Here is a 20,122-nt window from a genome sequence, read left to right as displayed (position 1 = left end):
CTGAAACACTGATCTGTAATCAATCGCAGTCCAACTGTTTGTAAGCTGATACAACACAGCCCATTGATTTTGCCATGACCTCCTCGGCCCCCGGTGTCAGTCGATCAACACGAACATTTAGTGCAGAGCTACTCACGTGTTTCAGCCCCTATCCCGCCTAACCAGACTCCGAAGACACTCTCCTCCCTGCTGGTGAGAGCAGCATGGTGAGATGATCCCAAGCGTGGGACCTACACGGTGCATTAGACGGGTGAGTCATCAGATCGGCTCTAAGCAGGGCGGGGCCCTCCTCTCCCCCAGGACCCAGACTAAATGTCCACGCTTCACCCTAACTCAGCACCAACTCCCCCTGTTGTGTGTGTGTGTGTGTGTGTGGACCTGCCGGGAGACAGATGGTGAGGACCAGGCTTCAGGAAGTCAGGAGAGGAGGGAGGAGCAGATACACACCTCCCCTCTCATCAAGCCACCTCCTCCGTTCTAACGCCACCTCGCCCAACCCAGACGGCTCGTGCTAAACAGACACACGCAGACAATAAGACACCTGAGACTCGGTTACTCTACTGTTACTCTACTCCACTCCATTTACCAGCGCACACTGGAGAATGTGAACTCATAATTATTGGGCTGGGTTAGTGAGGGCTCCCATAATGCAACACTACCCAACCACACAGAATCATGGGTAGGGCCAGGCCTCGGTTAATGATGATGATCACAATGCTAATGGTGGGACATTGTCGTTAAAATTGCTCCGTTCCCAGTGAACAAACCCTTTCCACTTCCTGTGACCTTGTGTTTTGATTACAGGAGTACAGATCTCTGCCCGTTTTAGCCTCAGTCCAGAGAATCGGATTACCCGCCGACTCACGCAGTCACGCCCGTGACCTCCGCAGCGGCTTTAGCGTTTTAATTTTCGTAAGAGAGCCAGCCGTGCCACGCTCGCTGACCTCCACGCAACAGCGGGATCCCATGGGTATCTCAAAGCCCCGCCCCCTTAGCTCTATGTCTCCGCCCCTCCGCCACCTCCTGCCGTCACCCTCCCTTCCTGGTTCCTCGCTCTGCCCCTGCTGTTTCTCTCTCTTCCACCTCTCCATCCATCCGTCCTCTTACATAAGCAGACCCTGCTGTGATCCGAGCCCACACCAACACGTCCACCCTTATTTCATCAGTTACCGTCCCAGATCCCGTGCTAGCAACGCACCAGGCCGCAGTGGAACCAGTGGCCAATCAGGTGGCTGCGAGAGTGGACTTATCACGCTGCCTTTAGGAATCCCTGAAAGGTCAATTCTGATGGGACAAACAGGGCGCTGGATTACATAACTACATAGCAGGATCCTTTAGCTCACAGCAAGTGAAAAAATTTAATGCAAAGAAAATCATTAGTGTGCAGGTTGAGGAGAATGAGAGTCTACTGACCACAGGACAATAAAAAAAACATTGTTTTTTCTTTAACATCTCTTTATTTCCTTCTATTTCTAACACAGACTCACAGGCATGATGGCAGCTGGAGACTGCTTCTGGTGTTTGTTCTGGTGCTAGTTCTGGTGTTTGTTCTGGTGTTCTAGTGCTGGTTCTGGTGTTTGATCTAGTGCTGATTCTGGTGTTTGTTCTGGTTCTGGTGATTGTTCTAGTGCTGGTTCTGGTGATTGTTCTAGTGCTGGTTTTACTGCATATGGCCAGTGAGCTCTTTTAGTTATTACTAAGAGCATTAGTGCATTAAACAGAGAATCCATATTGTATGGTTATGCTGGGACAGGTAACATTCGTTTACTCAGTGTGTACGTCCGAGCAGTAACCATGTCATTGTCTGACAACCTTTTCTTAACCTTAATCTTGTTGTATTTGTTTGAATGAAGCTCAAGTCACCATATCAATTAAAACCATTACAACCATTACTTTAAAAGCAGGTCCTGGTGTAGTTGAATGAGATACACCCATATTGTGCTGGGGTCAGTTTGCCAGTAGCATGCATGTTAGCCAAAAAGAGCACCTTTCTTTTCTTATGTTGTCTCTGTGTTCTTGTCCAAGCTCAAGGCATCCTGGCTCTGACGAGACAGAGAGCAGTGGGACTGTCGGCTAGCCGAGCCTCTTCCACTCTCAACACTGCACCTACACAGCACACGCCACCTTTAGCATGGAGGACCTGCACCAGAGGCCGAGCGGGACACCACGCGGGGCACCAGGCGAGACTACAGCAGGACAGTTTCTGGGGCACAATTTGCTCCTTGCACTTGAAGTCATGTATATCTACATTAGCAGAGCTAAAGTTGTGTCCAGAATACACCATATATCTCTTATTCATCTTATTCGTGTGTGTGTGTGTGTGTGTGTGTGTGTGTGTGTGTGTGTGTGTGTGTGTGTGTGTGTGTGTGAGCATGATCTGGGACTGAGGGTTTGGGGTCCTGATGGAATGAGGGCAGATGGATATCCTGAGTAGATTAAGGTTTAATGGGCAATCCAAAATCAGGGTCATAAAGACAGGTCAGGGTCAAATCCATTAAAGACTCAGACATGATGATACAAAGAATAAACCAAACATACAGTAGTAACTTACAGACAGGAACAACAGGGCTGTAATACAAATAAAGATTAGCCCAGACCACACACACACACACACCAGGGCTTAAACACACAGTGACATCAAGGAAACCAACACCTGGGAATGCTAATGAGAGGCGGGGTTACAAACAACTAGGCGGGAACGGAAAAGCACAGAGACAGGACTGACAAGATAGAGGCGGAGCCAGGCGTGACAAGCCGAACAGAGAGAGCTTCAGGAAACACAGCCAACCACAGTCCTGCCAACACGTTGGGGTGAGAAGACCGAGGTGCCTTGAGGGGCCTGGGCAGTGGTCTGGAGCTCAGAGAACAGCTCTACCTCACGCCCCAGTAGCACTTCTGTTTCCCACCACCAGGGGGAAGACAAGGCAGGGTATTGAGCCTGAGGTTCTGTTTCAGCTTTCATTAGTATTTAGGAGCTGCAAGCATTCTCTCCCATCATTTAACACATCACTTATCTTTATGTTACGTTCATTATGTTACTTTATTTCCCATTTTTAAAGATTTTAACATTACTAAAGTCTATAATGGTAGCAACGTTCTTACGGAGAGCGAGTCTTACATTTAAAAAGCTCCTTTCTATTGTGCTGGGGTGGTTTAGCTGGTGAAGTAGTCAGAGGGTGGCCACAGGTGTCCAGCGGTGTGAGGGAAAGAAAGCAGGGTCAGCGTGGAAGCCTCGTTTCACACTGCAGGGCCCCTGGGGCGTCCACACACATCCTTTAGAGATGCCCTCCAACATCTTGTTTTGTGGTGTGTTGTGTATTGGAGTGTGTGTGTGTGTGTGTGTTGGGGGGGGCTGCTTTGTTATGCACACCGAGACAATCGGCTCATTTTTCTCTCCAGCTCTTGCTCAGTGGATCGAGGTCCGTTTTTCCAAACCGCTCGGAAAGCGAGAGGCTGTTTGTAAGAGCAGCTGGTGGTGCTGTGGTGTCCTGCCAGGCCGTCCCGTGACCCCCGACCCTTCATGTCTTCACGCTCTGCTCTTTTGCTCACTCCGTCTTTCTCAAACCCTTCCACATATACGCTCTCCAACAACACCCCCTTCTCTTCTGCCTCTCACACCGTCAGCTCAAAGGCTGGCGAAGTGAGCTCGTTACAGTCGTTGGAGGGTACGAGCAGGCAGGATCTAACTCGGAAGGCTTGGCAATACTCTGTAGTACTATCACAGCCGGTGGCACAAAGAAGACATCTATCTTGGGTGCTACGGCTTATTTTGTAACCTTTTCAGAGCTCGTAAAAGCAGCAAAAAGGGACAGACGTGTTTAGCCTTCTTAGCTGAGACAGAAAACAAGATGCAAAGCCACAAAGCAAAAACGCAGGAGACCAAAAGAAGAGGAAGAGCTTCAACCTGCAAGGCCAGCAAGACATCTCTCTCTCTCTCTCTCTCTCTCTCTCTCTCTCTCTCTCTCTCTCTCTCTCTCTCTCTCTCTCTCTCTCTCTCTCTCTCTCTCTCTCTCTCTCTCTCTCTCTCTCTCTCTCTCTCTCTCTCTCTCTCTCTCTCTCTCTCTCTCTCTCTCACACACACGCACACACACAAGAGCTGTGTCCTTATGATCTCAATTCCCATATGATGATAATGCCAAATCAAAACGTATGGCTTCTCTGAATCATTGTGCCCAGATACTGTACATGTACAGTGGATTGTAGCAGTTGCACTTCAGGTTTCATACTGCTAAAGATTCATGTCTGCATGTTTTACATAGCCTTATGATTACCACTGTATTTCCTCCATCAGTCCAAATTATTTGTCACTGAAATTAAATGTTTATAGCAAGGGTAAATTGCATTTATGTTTTCTTTTCAAAATTTTCATTTTTCTTGAATTTTCATTTTTATTTTTTCCTTATGTCCCTCTCTCAATAACTTTGTGCAGAACTGCGGGTAAAGATAAACACATTGTTTTCAACTCTATGTCATAGCAGGGATGTTGGGCAATGTAATATGATGAATTGTTAATAAGGCAGCATCTGACAATGAAATCCCATCCATGAGGTTGTGTAAACAAGTCACGGTACACGAGAAGGAAAGAGAAAGAGTCCAAATTAAAATATTCACCCAGACCAAACGTGGAGACCCAAATGGGCCAGAAGAGAGGGAGTGAAGAGGAACCTGCACCCTGCCACGCAGAACGCTTGTTCCAGCACCGCCTGCCAAGCCCGAACAATCGGACCCTTGTCGGATCGGCAGCCAAGTCTGTGCACCGTCCAGCCCGTCTCCGCTGTCCAGCCGGTAATGACTTAATGAGGCAGAGGCGGGAGACATTGTCTTTATGGCCCTTTGACGAGAGCTCCAGCCCTGTTTGGCCATCCGTCGCCCCCCCTCCCTCGGGACCCTGGCCAGGGCTCAGGAAATCAGAGCCTCACGAAGATCTGTCTCTGTGTTGAGATTCATGAAGCCCATGTCCTAGACCTTTAATGTCTTTCCTCTGTCGGGGCCATTGCTCAAAACTCTGGGATCTCACTCTTGGGGTCGTGTTGTCAGATCCAGGAGAGCACTGCAGAATCTGCAGTGAAAATATCCCAGTAAACCTAATAAAGCAAAAAACCTTACACCACAAGCATTTTTTATTCTTTAAAATCACTGTATAAGCACAGACACCAAAGCATACACTCAGCAAATCTGCAAGTCTCAGAGGGCGTTCTTCTTTCTTCTAAAAAAGCACAAAGCCAAGAAGGGGTTCACACAGTGCCTCATGTTTTTGAAGACCTAAAGTTTGCCCAATGTCCACAAGTTTTACAATGCTAAACACTGGGAACAGTGTGTGTGTGTGTGTGTGTGTGTGTGTGTGTGTGTGTGTGTGTGTGTGTGTGTGTTTGTGTAGAGCAGATAAGCGAAAATCTACTGTTACCAGGCCTAGAATAATGTTTGAGGCATGTAATCTACTGATGAAAACACAGGTGTGTAAAGCACTGATGAGCACACAGGTGTGTAAGGCCCTGGTGAAAACACAGGTATGTAAGGCCGTGCGCGTGTCTGAGCAGAGGCTGTGGAGGATACAGTATTAAACCAGAGTGCCATTATTTATGTTCCACTTATACATTTTTTATTAACAAATAAAACCTCTACAGGCCTTAAAGGGGAATTTCTTTTAATTTATGCTGGATTCTGGAGTGCAGATTGATGCTTTCAGTACTGCTGTTACAAATGAATGACCAAAATATTTGGGTTGTTTAGGCCAGTCCAGAAAAATAGTGCTAAACAATAAATGTTTATATATGGACGTCTGCGGCACACATGCTGTGCACATAAGCAGTACTAGCATGGTCCAGAACATGACTGGTTTAACACAGGGGAGCTCAAAATGCTTGCTGAGAAACACAGAAATAAACAGCACAAAAGGATTATTTTACAGTTTAAATTCAGACAGCCTCTCTGTCTGTCTGTCTGTCTGTCTCTCTGTATCAGTCTCTCTTACTCTCTCTGTCTCACTTTAGACCTCAGGGTAGTGACCAAACTGATGAAGTGTCTTATTTAAAGACTCCACAGAGCGTTCCTTCACCCATTCATAAGAGGAAAGGTCAAACACTCAGATGTGTGCGCACAGCTACAGAACTCAGAGCTAAGGTCCGTGTACAGTTCTCCTTCATAAGTGAAGGGTTTCATGGCTTCTGAAGTGCACAGAACATGTCACCTCTAACGCAAGCTGGACACACAAAACCCAAGAACAGAGACCAATCAGAAGACCCAAAAACAGAAGCCAATCAGAAGACCCAAGAACAGAGACCAATGAGAAGACCCAAGAACAGAGACCAATCAGAAGACCCAAGAGCAGAAACCAATCAGAAGACTCAAGACCAGAGACCAATCAGAAGACCCAAGACAAGAGACCAATCAGAAGACCCAAGACAAGAGACCAATCAGAAGACACAAGAACAGAGACCAATCAGAAGACTCCTGGGGGGCACCCATGTGGAGATGAGATACTTGGCGATCATGCTGATGGTTTGCAAACTGTGTATGAACACATCCAGTCTACTGATTTTGTGGATAATTTTGATGTAATGACTGTATGAGTTACATATGACCATGGACAAATGCCAAAGCACTAAACTATTACAAATGAGCAAATACCAGCTAAGCAGCATTCAACCTTGCAGAGATAAATGATGCATCTGTGTTCACATCTCTGTGAAGAATATAGATTAATAACAAACAACCTGAGTATGATTATGCAACAGACAGAGAGAGAGAGACAGACAGACAGAGAGAGAGACAGACAGACAGAGAGACAGCGGAGACAAACACACACAGAGAAAGACTGAGACACAAAGACTGAGAATGGTTATCAAAAAGGGTGACTATAGGACACAGCAGCAGCTGTGGTCTAATTCAGCCATGAAGACAGTCGCCCCTAGACACAGTCAGCATTGGACACAGGCAGCACTGGACACACAGACAGCATTGGACACACAGTCAGCACTGGACACACAGTCAGCACTGGACACACAGTCAGCACTGGACACACAGTCAGCACTGGACACACAGTCAGTCCTGGACACACAGTCAGTCCTGGACACACAGTCAGCATCTTCTCTTCTCCTTGTTGCTCCATTAACAGTACCAATACAAAACCCATCAAAAGAGAAAATAAACAAATACATGCAAGTGATTTAATATAAACAAAGCATTTAAAAAGAACCCAAAGCAGTGTTGACCCAATCCAGTTTGATTGCATAAGCACTGAACTGGGGACGTTTTGGATCCGGTACCGATCAGCACCGTGACATTTCATCAGGTCCGACAGGGCCACTCTTAGCCCAGCCACGTCACACTAGACCTTTCGAGGCCCTTGCTGCTACAGGAGAATTCAGTTCCCTTCAGCCAGGGGCAGAAAACTGGTTTCACTCGTTTCCCACACCTTAACAGGGGCCCCTTAAAACTGCATTTACGACCCAGTCATTTATGGTATTACGGGGTTGTGTCCACAGTAAAGAGGCCATAGAGTGGCTCACCATGTGGCTTGTCTCCTCAACGCTGTGGTTTACTGCCAGAATACAAGTCTAATGAGACACTGCTCTCTCCCAGGTCTCCTTATGCAAGACTCCCAGACCAGACGAGGGCATGCGGTGACCAAGTCTCACATCTGCAGGACGGTAGCCCACATCCTGGCCTTGCTGCCCTGATCCTGAAAGAAGACATGTGCGTTTGCTTCTGTGGAAAAACCTGAAGTTACCAACTAAACCACAGGCTGTTTCAGACAGCAGTTCACCAACGCTCAAAGCATTTACATTCATATCATTGAGCAGACGCCCTTATCCAGAGCAACTTAGAATAGTGCTTTACTTGTCTATGTGGAGTGTCTTTATCTGGCACAAATAGGTTAGAGTCCAAAAATACCCTTAACTGAGATGCTACCCAAACAAAGTGTCAGTGCTAAATAGGGATGCACCGAAAATTCGGCCACTGAAAATTTTCGGCCGAAATGGCTTAAATTTGCATTTTCGGTTTTCGGCCGAAATACTTTCATCACCGAAACAACACGGCCGAAACAATGTGCTGTGATGACGCAAGCAAAAATCGCCTGCACGTGTTTATTTGGAAAGCTAGCAAAAAAGTTTTCCAGTGATGGCGCCAAGGCAAAGGACATTAGGCCTAGCCTACACCAAAAATTATGGAACTCGTTGCCTTAGACGATCAGCCGTTCTCTGTCGTAGGGATTTCGTAGGCTAATAGAGCACATTGAGCCCTTGCCGAGCAGACGACATTTCTCAGAAGTGTGTTTACCTGAGCTGTTTAATGTTGTTGCAACTCACGTCACGTTTTTATGAGAGAATTTATATTTATCTTTCAGGCCAGTCAGTTATAATTAAATTTAACTCGTATAAAATACATATATTTATCCTCTCAGATAAAAACGGTCTGCAAGCGAGTTTAATTTAATTAGTGGTCGGCCGTTGTCAGCGGTATCGCCGTTAACGGCCCACCACTAATTTTATTTTATAATATGCATTACTGTAATGTCAGTGCTAAATAAATATTTTCAAATCAAATTTTGTAGTTGATTTATTCTTTGAATAGCAATGCCTTGTCTTTAGTGAGGTTAGCCATAAATCCAATGTTACTAATAATTGGCATAATGTATTTCGGTGTTTCGGTTTTCGGCTTTCGGCCTTGGTTTCCTCATTTTCGGTTTTCGGTTTCGGCTAGGAATTTTCATTTCGGTGCATCCCTAGTGCTAAAATCTAAAATGACACCTAATACAATACTATACAATACAACATTATTCAACACAATTCAACACTATACAACACAAATTGTACAAGCCAAGTGCAAATACAAATTCCACTTGCAAAGTGACAGACTAGGTTTAATTAAAGGGACTTTTAAAGAGACAACATATCTTCATATGTTTGAAGACAACGAGGGACACTTCAGTCCCCTGGCTGGCTGCTAGGACAGGGAAAGAGTCTTGCTGCTTGTCTTCCATGAGCAATGGACAGTGCTGGGGTTACCTGGGGTTACCTGGGGTAACCTGGGGTAACCTGGGGTAACCTGGGGTTACGTGGGGTTACGTGGGCCACTGGCTGCTGCCATCAGGTCGGAAGGAGCAGGTCCATTTTTGTCTTTGCAGGCACACAACAGAGCTTTAAATCTTAAATCAACACTTACTGTAATAATTGCACAGAGATGAGCAAAATTAATCAAGTCACTCCAACTCATTACTGCAGCTTTCAAACGCAGACACACAGACACACATACAGACACACACACAGACACACAGACACACTGCCACAGCACCACTCAATGACTTTTACTAATTCATTGGCACTTGCACACTTGCACACACATGCATGAGCATACACACACACACACACACACACACACACACACACACACACACATAAAGTGCCACTTAGACTGGCATCTCTCCCAAGCACAGCTGCCCTGGTTTGTTCTCCACACTGTCTCTGCCACTACACTGATATACGATGAGATACTCAATTAAAGTCCGACCCACTTCTCTGCTAATCCCCTCGGACTGGTGAAGTCACACGGAAGTTCTGCCTCTCCCAGCAAACAGTACTGTGTTGGGATCAAACACATGAGGAACAGAGGGGATGAGGAGGAGGAGGATGAAGACGTTTTCTCACTCCTGTTTGTTTTACAGTAAGCACAGTGATCAGCAGATCTGACAAGGTGAAGCAGACCAGCCTTACCAAGGTATAAAACTATATTTAAATCATTAAACCCTCACACACAATACTGGATGAATGCACAAAGTTTTATTTCACTTTTATGGTGAATATGCTGGATTAAACCATCAAAGCATCATTATATCTTCATTAGTATCTCACGCATGCACGCGCGCACACACGCACACACGCGCACACACGCACACACGCGCACACACGCACACACGCACACACACTCCTGGCAGATCTGGAAGCTTAAGCATAATCATCATCCAAATGTCAAAAACTGCAGAAGAGTCAAAGTATCCGAACGTCTGCGCAAAAACGTGACCTCAGAAACGTGTGCGCAGAAACGTGAGCATGACCACAGACTCCTGCCCAGCGGCCGCGCCGCACCACACACCCTTTATCTACGCTACAACAGATGCTGAGCAAGAGACAAAGAGAAACAGAGAGAGAGAGAATTTAAGAGAGACGGAGAGACAGATTTAGAGACTGGGAGAGAGCCAGAAAGACCCAGAGAAAGAGAGAGATAGAGAAAGACAAAAAGACTGTGAGAGAGCCAGCGTGGGCCAGGGAGAGATAGACACAGAACGACAGAGAGAAAGAAAGAAATGAAGGAAAAAGGAGAGATGAGAGACAGAAAGAAAAACAACTCAGCTATTTAACATTCTTCATATGCCCACAAGTATGGTTAAATGTGATCAATCTGTAAAAAGCCACAATTGAAAGAGGTAGTTCACTGGATTCCACTATTTCCCCATTTCCATCTGAAAGCAGTTTCAGGGACAGACACAGAGAGAGAGAGAGAGAGAGACAGATACAGAGAGACAGAAAGAGAGGGCTGAGGGCAGTACTCAGAACTCAGTGAGCTGGGGCACAGCTGGAGGGGGGGGGCTCAGAGTTGCAGGCCATCTGGCATGTACTAACCTCAGTTCACTCACATACGTTCTCAGCATTCACGCTCAACTCTGACAAACCCGCCATATGAAAAAAGCATCGCCAAGTACTTAGCTAAAGGCATGGTGCCGATGGTTTTACGGAACGTTCTCCAAACACTCGATAAAAGATAACACATTTCCTCTCCCACATACTTTAGCCAAGCTGCTATAGCACAACTGCATGCTACACGTGGAAACACAGATGTAGATGTAGACGAGCTGAACAGCTGAGCCATACCAAAGCCCAACTGTTCATATGGAAACTGAAGAATTCGATTTAAGGAGTCTATGGATGTCGTACTTTCCCTTTGACCATACGGATGAGAACATCGCTACTGGACTGAAAGATCTGTAGCCTAGCATGGTCTGAAGTGAAAATGGATGAGAGGATGATCACAGATCACGTCTGATACACCTGTAATAACCGAACGGACCAGGGAATGTTTCACCTACAGACGCCATCTTGTGATCGCCGTCACGTTACATTAAATCACATTTGTATCTCTCTCTCTCTCTCTCAAATGGCTTTATTGGCATGAATTGTAAATAACAACTGTTGCCAAAGCAATATTAGAAAGAAAAAAATAAAAAATAATAATAATAAGAATAATAAATACATAAAATTCTTGTAGTGAATTCTCTCTCTCTCTCTGTGTGTGTGTGTGTGTCTCTGAGCAACACATTATTTAGAATAAATCATCATGTACTGATTATACTAATTTATATTGTTACTGGATATATGTACATACATAATCTGGATTATTATGTCATGTTATGTCAAACAAACATGTTATGTCAAACATAAGCAGCAGTGATCAGTAGTCAGTAGTAAAGGTTTAATTTGACTGATTCTGATAATGCATTTTACACAAATAACACTACCAGTTACATTATTGTAAAATTTGCTTCTCCAGGCTTGTCGGTTGCACTTTACAATGCCATGGAAACAGCTAAATGACTACCCGATGACACCCACAAGAAGATCCACTGGTCTGGTGGAAATCTCACCAAACCTTCACCAAACCTCACCAATTTTCATCAATCTTCACCAAACCTCACCAACTTTTCTGGACTGAGTAGGTAGACCCTCAGATATCTGTGTCCCAGCCACAAGTTCACCCTCAAACGCTCTTTAGTGCAGAAAGTCATCATTCATGTCACATAGTCTTTTTGGTGAACAGTGGTTTTTGACTAGCCATACATGCAAGCAACCATTTTCCTATGATGATAATTCATATGATAATTTCCTATGTTTTTGTGTTATTTGAATAATCTATGACCACTATTGGCCAGAGATATTTAAGAATTTAAGAACAGTCATGTTGGATGGATAAACATTGTTTAGGTTTATGATATTGAATAGATATATGGACCACTAACACAGTTTTGGAAATTGGGTAATTTAAAACAATTACAACTTAAATCGCAATATTGCATAGTAACTATGCAATTAGAAAAACTTCCCAAATCATCCAGCCCTACGGTGGGTCATGTATATGCAAAAACACAATACTGGTCTTTCTACTTACACACAACGTCCAAGTGTGAGCCATAGAAAGTCTGAGAGAATGTGAGCTTCATTTAGGGGCCTTGAAACTGTCCCAGTCATTACATGTAAACACTGCCAACCACTCAGTCCATCAGTCAGGCCATTCCTGCAGGTCTGCTGGAGACACACACGGGCTGAAGTGTGACTGAGGCAATGTGGCTGTGTGCTGTAATAATGGAGCAGACAGAGGGCCCTGTTCCAAGGCCTTGACCACCTGACCCTGCCTCATTACCTCGTTAAATATCCACACTGACTTACGCACCACAGTGGATGTCGCACGACATGGGAACAGGGCTGGGGTCAACAGGGTCAACAACCTCTACTCGGGCTACCGCTGTGACTTCGCTGTGAGCAAACACTGCACACACACACACACACACACACACACACACACACACACACACACTTTGTGTCCACTTACGCACTGCGTTCACACACACTACACTCACACGCACTGTACTCACCGGCACACGTCACCACAGTTCACCCCTACAACCCTCACTTCTCAACATTGGGTTTCATTAGCACAGAGGAGCAGTTAAAGGCCAGGGGAGAAATCCTGGGATAGAGGCAGGCAGGAGTGTTACACGGTGTCATCGGAGTGACCTTGCTAACCCGTACGAACAGGCCGGCCTGGATTGGACAGCTACATCACAGCACTTTCAGAGAGCACGGCTTCATACAACACTGCCTGTGCGAACGATCAGCCAGGCCTTACCACACACCTGTCTGCTCTACACCAGCACGTTCCACTTAACACATTCACCTTTACAAGATCTTTACAGGCATACAAAAGTATTGGTGGAGGCCAAAAGTGCTTAACAGAGCTGAAATGACAAATGGGAATATGTGCTGCAGATAAACTACATTTGACATGTATTCTGTAATTCCATTCTGCAAATTCTATTATGTACGTTCTATTACATGTATGCTGTAAATACAGCACATTTGGTTTGGAGGGTTTTTCTAAAACTGTGCTTTTTAAATTGTTTAAATTATTTCTAAAACTGCCTGTGGCGGTGGTGGGGCCAACAGAGTGATGAGAGGCCAGAGACACAGAGCAAGAATCACGTGACGGTAAAGCCCCAACTAACCGCAGGAACTACAGCGCCCAGATCCCCTGGTATAGCGGCTTGGCAACTCGACGTTTCTCATCCGCATTCCTGTCCTGTGCAAATGTTTATTCTCCTAATTACAGGGCAGCAGGGTCACCAGTACACGGAGAGGCAGCCGGTACTTGTGATGGCAGGAGTGACGAGAGTGGCGAGGAGTGTTGAAGATTGGTGAACAGTGGTGAGAAATGGTGAACAGTGGTGAGGAGTGTTGTTGAGTTGTTGAGGAATGTCAAGTCAAGTCAAGTCAAATTTATATACATATAGCGCTTTTTACAACACATGTTGTCACAAAGCAGCTTTACAACCGTATGGGTCCAGATCCCTAATGAGCAAGCCAAAGACGACAGTGGCGAGGAAAAACTCCCTATGATGGGGAATGGTGAGGAGTTGTGAGGAACGGTCAAATATCTGGCTGCATTATACTTTCAAATGACATTTCTTCCTCTTAATTTATAATCCAGGCGGCAAATAACATTTTAGATTGACATTGAAAGTGTTCCTACCACTTTTCTCTACACTTGATTCAGTGTAACAGCTCTGCGTTCAGTATTATTACAGCACACGTGCCTACAAAATGCCTTGAGGGGTTTAGTTTCATCGAGGCAGTGATCGGTCTCAAGTGTCTGATTTCATGTTCTGCTGAACTGTTGAAGATGTGCAGCAACACACTGTGTTTCGTCTCCGGTTCTCCGTAAGCAGCCTGGCCTGAAAAAGTGAAATACTAACATCACTAATCACTCCCACCACCAGTCTCAGCCACCTCCCCTGTACACATCCAATAATAATCTGTGAGTCCCTTCACAACATATGACACGCCCCCTTACACTCAAACCTCACTAGATGCTGAGAACATATTCAGAAGATATGTACACGCAGCATTATCATAGCTACACGCTATTTTTCTATCCACATAAAATATTCATGAACATTTACTCTTGGGAGCAAAACGATTTAAGAAGAAGAATTGCGGGTCTCAACATTTACATCTCTCCTTGAAAGGATGCACTTTGGCTCCATCAAAAAGCAGACAGTAAATCTTATAAAGGTAGAGCACATGATAAGAGTTTCAAGGAACTTTAGAACTGGAGACACATCAGACCAAACAGCTTCAGAGGCCCTGTAGCCCTTACCTCAAGAATATTCCGACACTAAATATATTTATATAAGAGTTATATCTACTGATACACAGTCACATAGTTAGCAAGTATTCTTCCATATACACAGAGCATCCAGAATGATCCGTTAAGCCAGTATAAGAAAAATGCACTGCATGGTTGTAAAAGTGTGTCAAAAGGAACAAAGTTAAAGGAAGTGTTTAAACTTTTGGATTATTTATGAGTTGCTAAGATCTTTGTCCTTCTTTGTCTTTCTTTGCTGAGTCCCTCTCTGTGTCCCAGTGTTTGATACCCATGCCTGTGCTTTCACTACACACGGCACTTCCGCTAGCACCCTGTGAGCAGCAGGAAAACGGCTTCATGCACTTCACAACCAGGGAGAGCTGCCAGGAATCAAACACAATGTGTGACACAGTAAAAGTAGCCTGTGTGTGTGTGTGTGTGTGTGTGTGTGTGTGTGTGTGTGTGTGTGTGTGTTAGGGGCAGGGACCCAGACAGAGCAGCTGGGTCTAGCATTCATTTGCTCACAAGAAAAAAAAAAGCTTTACTGTCTCTACAGTAAATGTGCAGAACAGTAAAAGTGACTTAAGCTGCTGGGAATGTGGGCCGTGCATCCCTCTCTCACTTAAGCGCCATCTAAAGTCCTTCTGGAATTGATCGTATAGAGGGGCTGTCTGAGCAGACAAGCTTCCCTGGCAGTGTGAGCTACATCTTTCTGATGGAGAACAGTCCCAGGTATGGCCTAATCCTTCATCTTGTGTTGCAGCGAGAGTGTCCGGGTTCCATATGTCTCCTGAAACAGCCCTGTGATGAAGGCCTTGTGTGTTCAGGTAATACAGTGCCATGGAATTCCTTTACTGCTTTGTTGATATAATGAAGCACAGCTTAGCCGAAGTGGTTAAAGGGATGGGTTAAGTAGGTCAGGTAAGTAGAGTTAAACACAACCATTCCTAGGGAAGGAGAGGCAGTTTGACTGGTGTCGCAGCCTTAAACCCTCGTAAAGTTAACTTACATTATCTAATGTCTAATCATGAAAACTACAAAAAAAAAACTCAACTGGTTTACTGACACTTTAAAGTTCTGAAAGCAAAACTGATCTGAGTATGCCACCAGGTAAGCACCTGTGTCAATCAGTTTCCACAAACAATCAATCAACACCTGAAGTCATGCCAGGGCCAGTCTCTCTCCCCCAGTCACACCGGGTCCTGCTGACTGCACACACGGGTGACAGACAATGATTGCCCTGGTGAAAACAAACCTGGCCAGTAGCCAGCTGGTCAAAGAGACTCAAAGACTACGGACTATACAGTGCAATCTATAAATAATTGGACACTGTCAGCTTGGGCGCTGCTCAGCGTGCAATAACTTTGAAATAATATGGGCAAGTGTGTATTTATATCTATATTAGGTGAACCATAAAGGGATCAGCCTAAGCAGGTGATCCATTTAAAGAGACAATAAGAAACTGGGTTTCCTTTGAGCAGCTGTACGAGTAGAATGGAGACTGATATTGAGAACATCGCTGTAAGATCTAAGGACATCATGGTCAGGACAGTAGGCTACTAGAACTCTAGCAAAAGTATTATGTGTTGCTGAGTAGTGTCAAGCTGACTGTTAACGTCAGTACCTCTGAGTATGTTTGTTGCTCGCTGAGGACAACACTTTAAAAAACAGAAATGAGCAGAACATGAAAACAGCTGCATAATGGTGAGAGCATAACCCGAATGAACCAAGCTTATGATGATATGAGTGGGACAGAGATATTGAATGCAAAGGATTAGCAACATGCTATAGGCAATTTCTCCTATAACTTCCATCAGGCATGTTGTGCATAAAATGTGTGTCATGTTTACATTCCAACAATATAATGTGATGTACATGTAAAACAAAACAAAAAAAATCTGCATTAAATAAATAAAATTAAATGTCATTCGTTTTACATTTTTATACTGTGGAGAACAGGCAAAACAAGGGAAGTCTTGATACTGAGCCGAAACACCACAGGGTGCTAAACTAACACGTTACTGTGAAAACAATAAGAGGTGAACCAGTATGGCCACTGATTACACCACTGACCTCCGCTGGTGGTGATGGAGGAACCCCACAGACCAGTAACAGGGAAACTGCCTCCACCGTATCTCCATCATAAAACCTCACGAGTCTTACAACGGCGACCTAGTTCCACCAAATTTGACCAAATATGACTAAATAACCCGATAACTGTTTTCCAAACGACACCCTGGACGCATACTACACTCTTATAAGATTATTGTGGCTTTGTGTAGGCGCAGGAATACGTGTCCCATTTAGTAAACTATGCGTCGCAGATGAAAGTATGGATTATGATAGGGGAGCATGAAACATATATCATATACACTACAGAAAAGTGCCAAACAGAAGGAAAGCGATGCACTGTGAGCGTAAATCTCGATGTAGGACAACCTCTATGCAACATTGGTAAAGTACACCGCACATGCACAGGTGCTAAATGCAATTTTAACATTAAAAAATATGCACGGTCCGTCATACTTCATATTTAGGTAATGCATTGCCTTTTCCCGATATAAGGGGAAGTGAAATGCCCGACAGCGCACAACCAAAAGGCTTAAACCTAAACAGTGTGTATAACCTGAAGGGAGTTTGGATCCGAGGATTAACAGGATAGTTTTAATGTCCCAGCTACACAAACGGCTGATTCAAACACGCTCCTTCAGTACGCGGTGCACCCAAAGTTGCAGGAAAGTTGAACAAGGTGATTTGGGGATACGTACCATATGTTGTACTGAGCAGTTCGACAAGAACACAGAAATATAGTGTCCACGGCGTCTCCGTAGTTTTGTTTCAGCTGCTCGCTAAATCAAAACGAGGGTTCGGTGCAGCGACGCGCAGTTACTGTCCTCTTAACCGGTGAAGAACGTGTGCTTGCCCTGAAACGCGGAGGCGCAGTAACACAGGGAAGCGCTCTGCTGCTGGAACTGCTCGCCGCTCCGCACACACCGCACAGACGCCTCGCGCGACACCCAGCCCAGATCCTCGTGCGCACAGACGCGCGCGGGTCAGCACGCGCACGGCTGATCTGAGGCGACGTGGGTACAGCAGGGTTAGGGTACAGGGGGGTGTTCGACGTACGATATGGAAAAGTTAGATCTCTTTTTAACAAAAAATCATGTAAAACAGTAGTCATTACATTTAAATAGGTCTCACATGGAATCGTAATCACCTCGTGCTTTAGGTAATGACCTTGCCAACACAATGGCGTCACTTTCGCAAATAAACACATATTTGCAAGATCTGCCATTGTCCCATATTATTTTATTTATTCTATCTTCTAACACCTGTGACATACAGCTACGAAGACATTAACTAATCTTCTAAATGTGACATATCTTTGAGCTTGAATTGATCTGCTTAACATGGTGCTATACAATGACTGAATTGTAAATGAGATCTGAATTTTTGTGCCATTCTAATCTGAATTGGTCTGGGGGGGGGGACGACAATACAATGTTTTTTGTTTGTTGACATTGTCTGGACATTTTGTACTGCCCAACACAAATACACTTTTCTAATGTTTTCCTATAAACACTCATAGGCACTGCATAAAAGTAGAACTGATAGCTTGCCTGGTAATGCAATCAGTTTAATTTGTGTCAACACTATTTAGTTTTGAACAATGTTGAGTTTATTGATTTTTTCTGACTATATGTTTCAAGTTGCTGATGTCCACTGTGGTTGTAAGTCTGGTCCTTGTACCACAACAGCAGGCACAGGGGACGCCAGGATCTCACGCCCATCAAAATGTCCACCCCAGAGCACAGTCAGGCTGTCACACAGCGTTCTCAAGCGCCTCCGTGCCCCTGGGCGTACAGCCTGGGGCTCCTTTCCTCTCTCCCCTGGTGAGAACACAGTTGCTTGTGTCCTTGGAAGCCCCGGCCACAGATGGCAAACAGCACAGCTGGGATCCGGAAAGCCCAGCACTAGGGCACAAGTCTGCTTTACCAAAATCACCCTGAGGGGTTTTCCAAGGAATCATCGCCTCTCGAGTAGATATTTAATAATGTGTGGTAGCACAGTTCTCTCAAAGTTACTCTGGTAAATGTGTGTAGTTTGGAAATGGTGAAGCAGGTTCTGATCGGTAATATGACTGCGATAGTCCCTGCTGCTCTGTCAGTAATAGCTCGAGAAAGTCTGCAAGGGGCTCAGCAGGGGGTTTCAAAAAGGCAAAAAAAAAACCCGTCACTTCATTTCAGAATTTCCTGTAACATTTAAACACCTGGATAATGCTAAACATAACCATTAGACTACACCCAAATAGCTATTTCTCCAGATATTAATTAAGGACAGTCATAAAATTTTAATGAAACTAAAAATCATTTTAAATGTAGACCCAGCTGGATTTTGAATTATTTAAAACAGAAAATACTCCTAATTAATAAAGGAGTAATGGTTATTCTAATTGTTATTGAAATGCCAATAATACTTCCCACCCTAACATGCAACCTCACACACACAAACACATGTGTTATGTCCACAACTGAACAAAATACAGTAATGATGTCTCACTTTACACTGAAGTTCTACCTGAACGTTCTTCCCAGAAGGACCAGAGTCTTAATGAAATCATGGCAGATACAAAATGAACTCAAAATCATAAAGAATGTTTGGATCAGACGAGTTCATTGTGTTAAACTGACATCATGGAACTTTTGGCCTCAGGGCAAAATGGTAGGCAGACGATTTGCATACTTCAAAAATCATTAAAATCAGTGAACCACACCATAAACACGTTGTCAGAAGGACTGTAATGTAGTGCATGCACTCACTGGCAAGACTGCACCCTTTGTCCTCCGAGTGCCTCTCCAAGCATGCGTGGAACCGGCATCTAGACTGGGACAGTCTGCCTCCCTCTGTTATACTGGCCTCTGCTTTAGCCCCTCTATTAGTAAACACACACACTGAAATACAGCAATGATTCCACCATCATCATGTCTCCCATAGATGTGAAGAGCCCTGTTCAATTGTGCTCACACGGACATCAGCGGTAGCACAGATGTTTTTATGTGTACCATCTTTGGCATGAGGTCTGAGAAATTAAGCTGCACTAGAGGAAAACTGGGGCACTCGACCCTAGCCTGGTCACTTTTTCCTGGAGAAGACTGGAGTAGCATGGTTGCTAAAGGACTGTTAGTGCTGTGAATTCCTGTTAGGGCTTTTACTGGTGCTCAATGACCTGAAAGATGTCAAGCAGCAGAAAAGTGTTTTTCTTTTTGTATCTATAGATTTTGGATATTTGGAAAAAATTATTTTTAAATTAAATAAAATGTAAAATTTCCAATATTAATTTAAAATATGTACTTAAATATTGGAAATAAAAATAATATTTTAATCATCGGATCAAACACCTTTAAGAATATGTGTGAACTCAATCGTTCACTTAATAGCAGACTGCAAAATTTTAGGAAAGGCCTTTTTGTGGTCTCTTCCTCTCTTCCTCTCTTCATCTGTTCATCTCTCTGTCTTCCCACAGCCCCACTCATCTTCTGTAGCACGTTTTTAGTCTCAGAAAACAAACCTGTCTCTCAAGAGGGAGCGTGGTGGGATTTATGGACTTCCTTCAAATGAGAAAGGAAACCCGAGCCACCTTATTCTGGTAAACATAGAGCACAGTCAGCAGTGTACATCTGAGAAAGGTGGAGAGAGAGAGAGAGAGAGA

General features: G+C 44.5%; 1 protein-coding gene across 1 annotated transcript in view; it reads right to left on the bottom strand.

Moving 5' to 3' along the window:
- The window catches only part of lzts2a (leucine zipper, putative tumor suppressor 2a), a 43,733-nt gene extending 26,228 nt beyond the window's left edge, over positions 1-17,505 (bottom strand). Inside the window, exon 1 of the mRNA XM_076974476.1 lies at positions 17,181-17,505. Within this exon, the coding sequence (XP_076830591.1) occupies positions 17,181-17,183 (3 nt within the window). The 5' untranslated portion in view covers positions 17,184-17,505. The remainder of the gene's footprint in view (positions 1-17,180) is intronic.
- Between the last annotated feature and the right edge of the window lie 2,617 nt (positions 17,506-20,122).

This window comes from Brachyhypopomus gauderio, chromosome 15, assembly GCF_052324685.1.
Source record: "Brachyhypopomus gauderio isolate BG-103 chromosome 15, BGAUD_0.2, whole genome shotgun sequence".
Classification (NCBI taxonomy): domain Eukaryota; kingdom Metazoa; phylum Chordata; class Actinopteri; order Gymnotiformes; family Hypopomidae; genus Brachyhypopomus; species Brachyhypopomus gauderio.
Note: the sequence above shows the minus strand (reverse complement) of the source record. Positions and strands in the feature narration are given on the sequence as shown.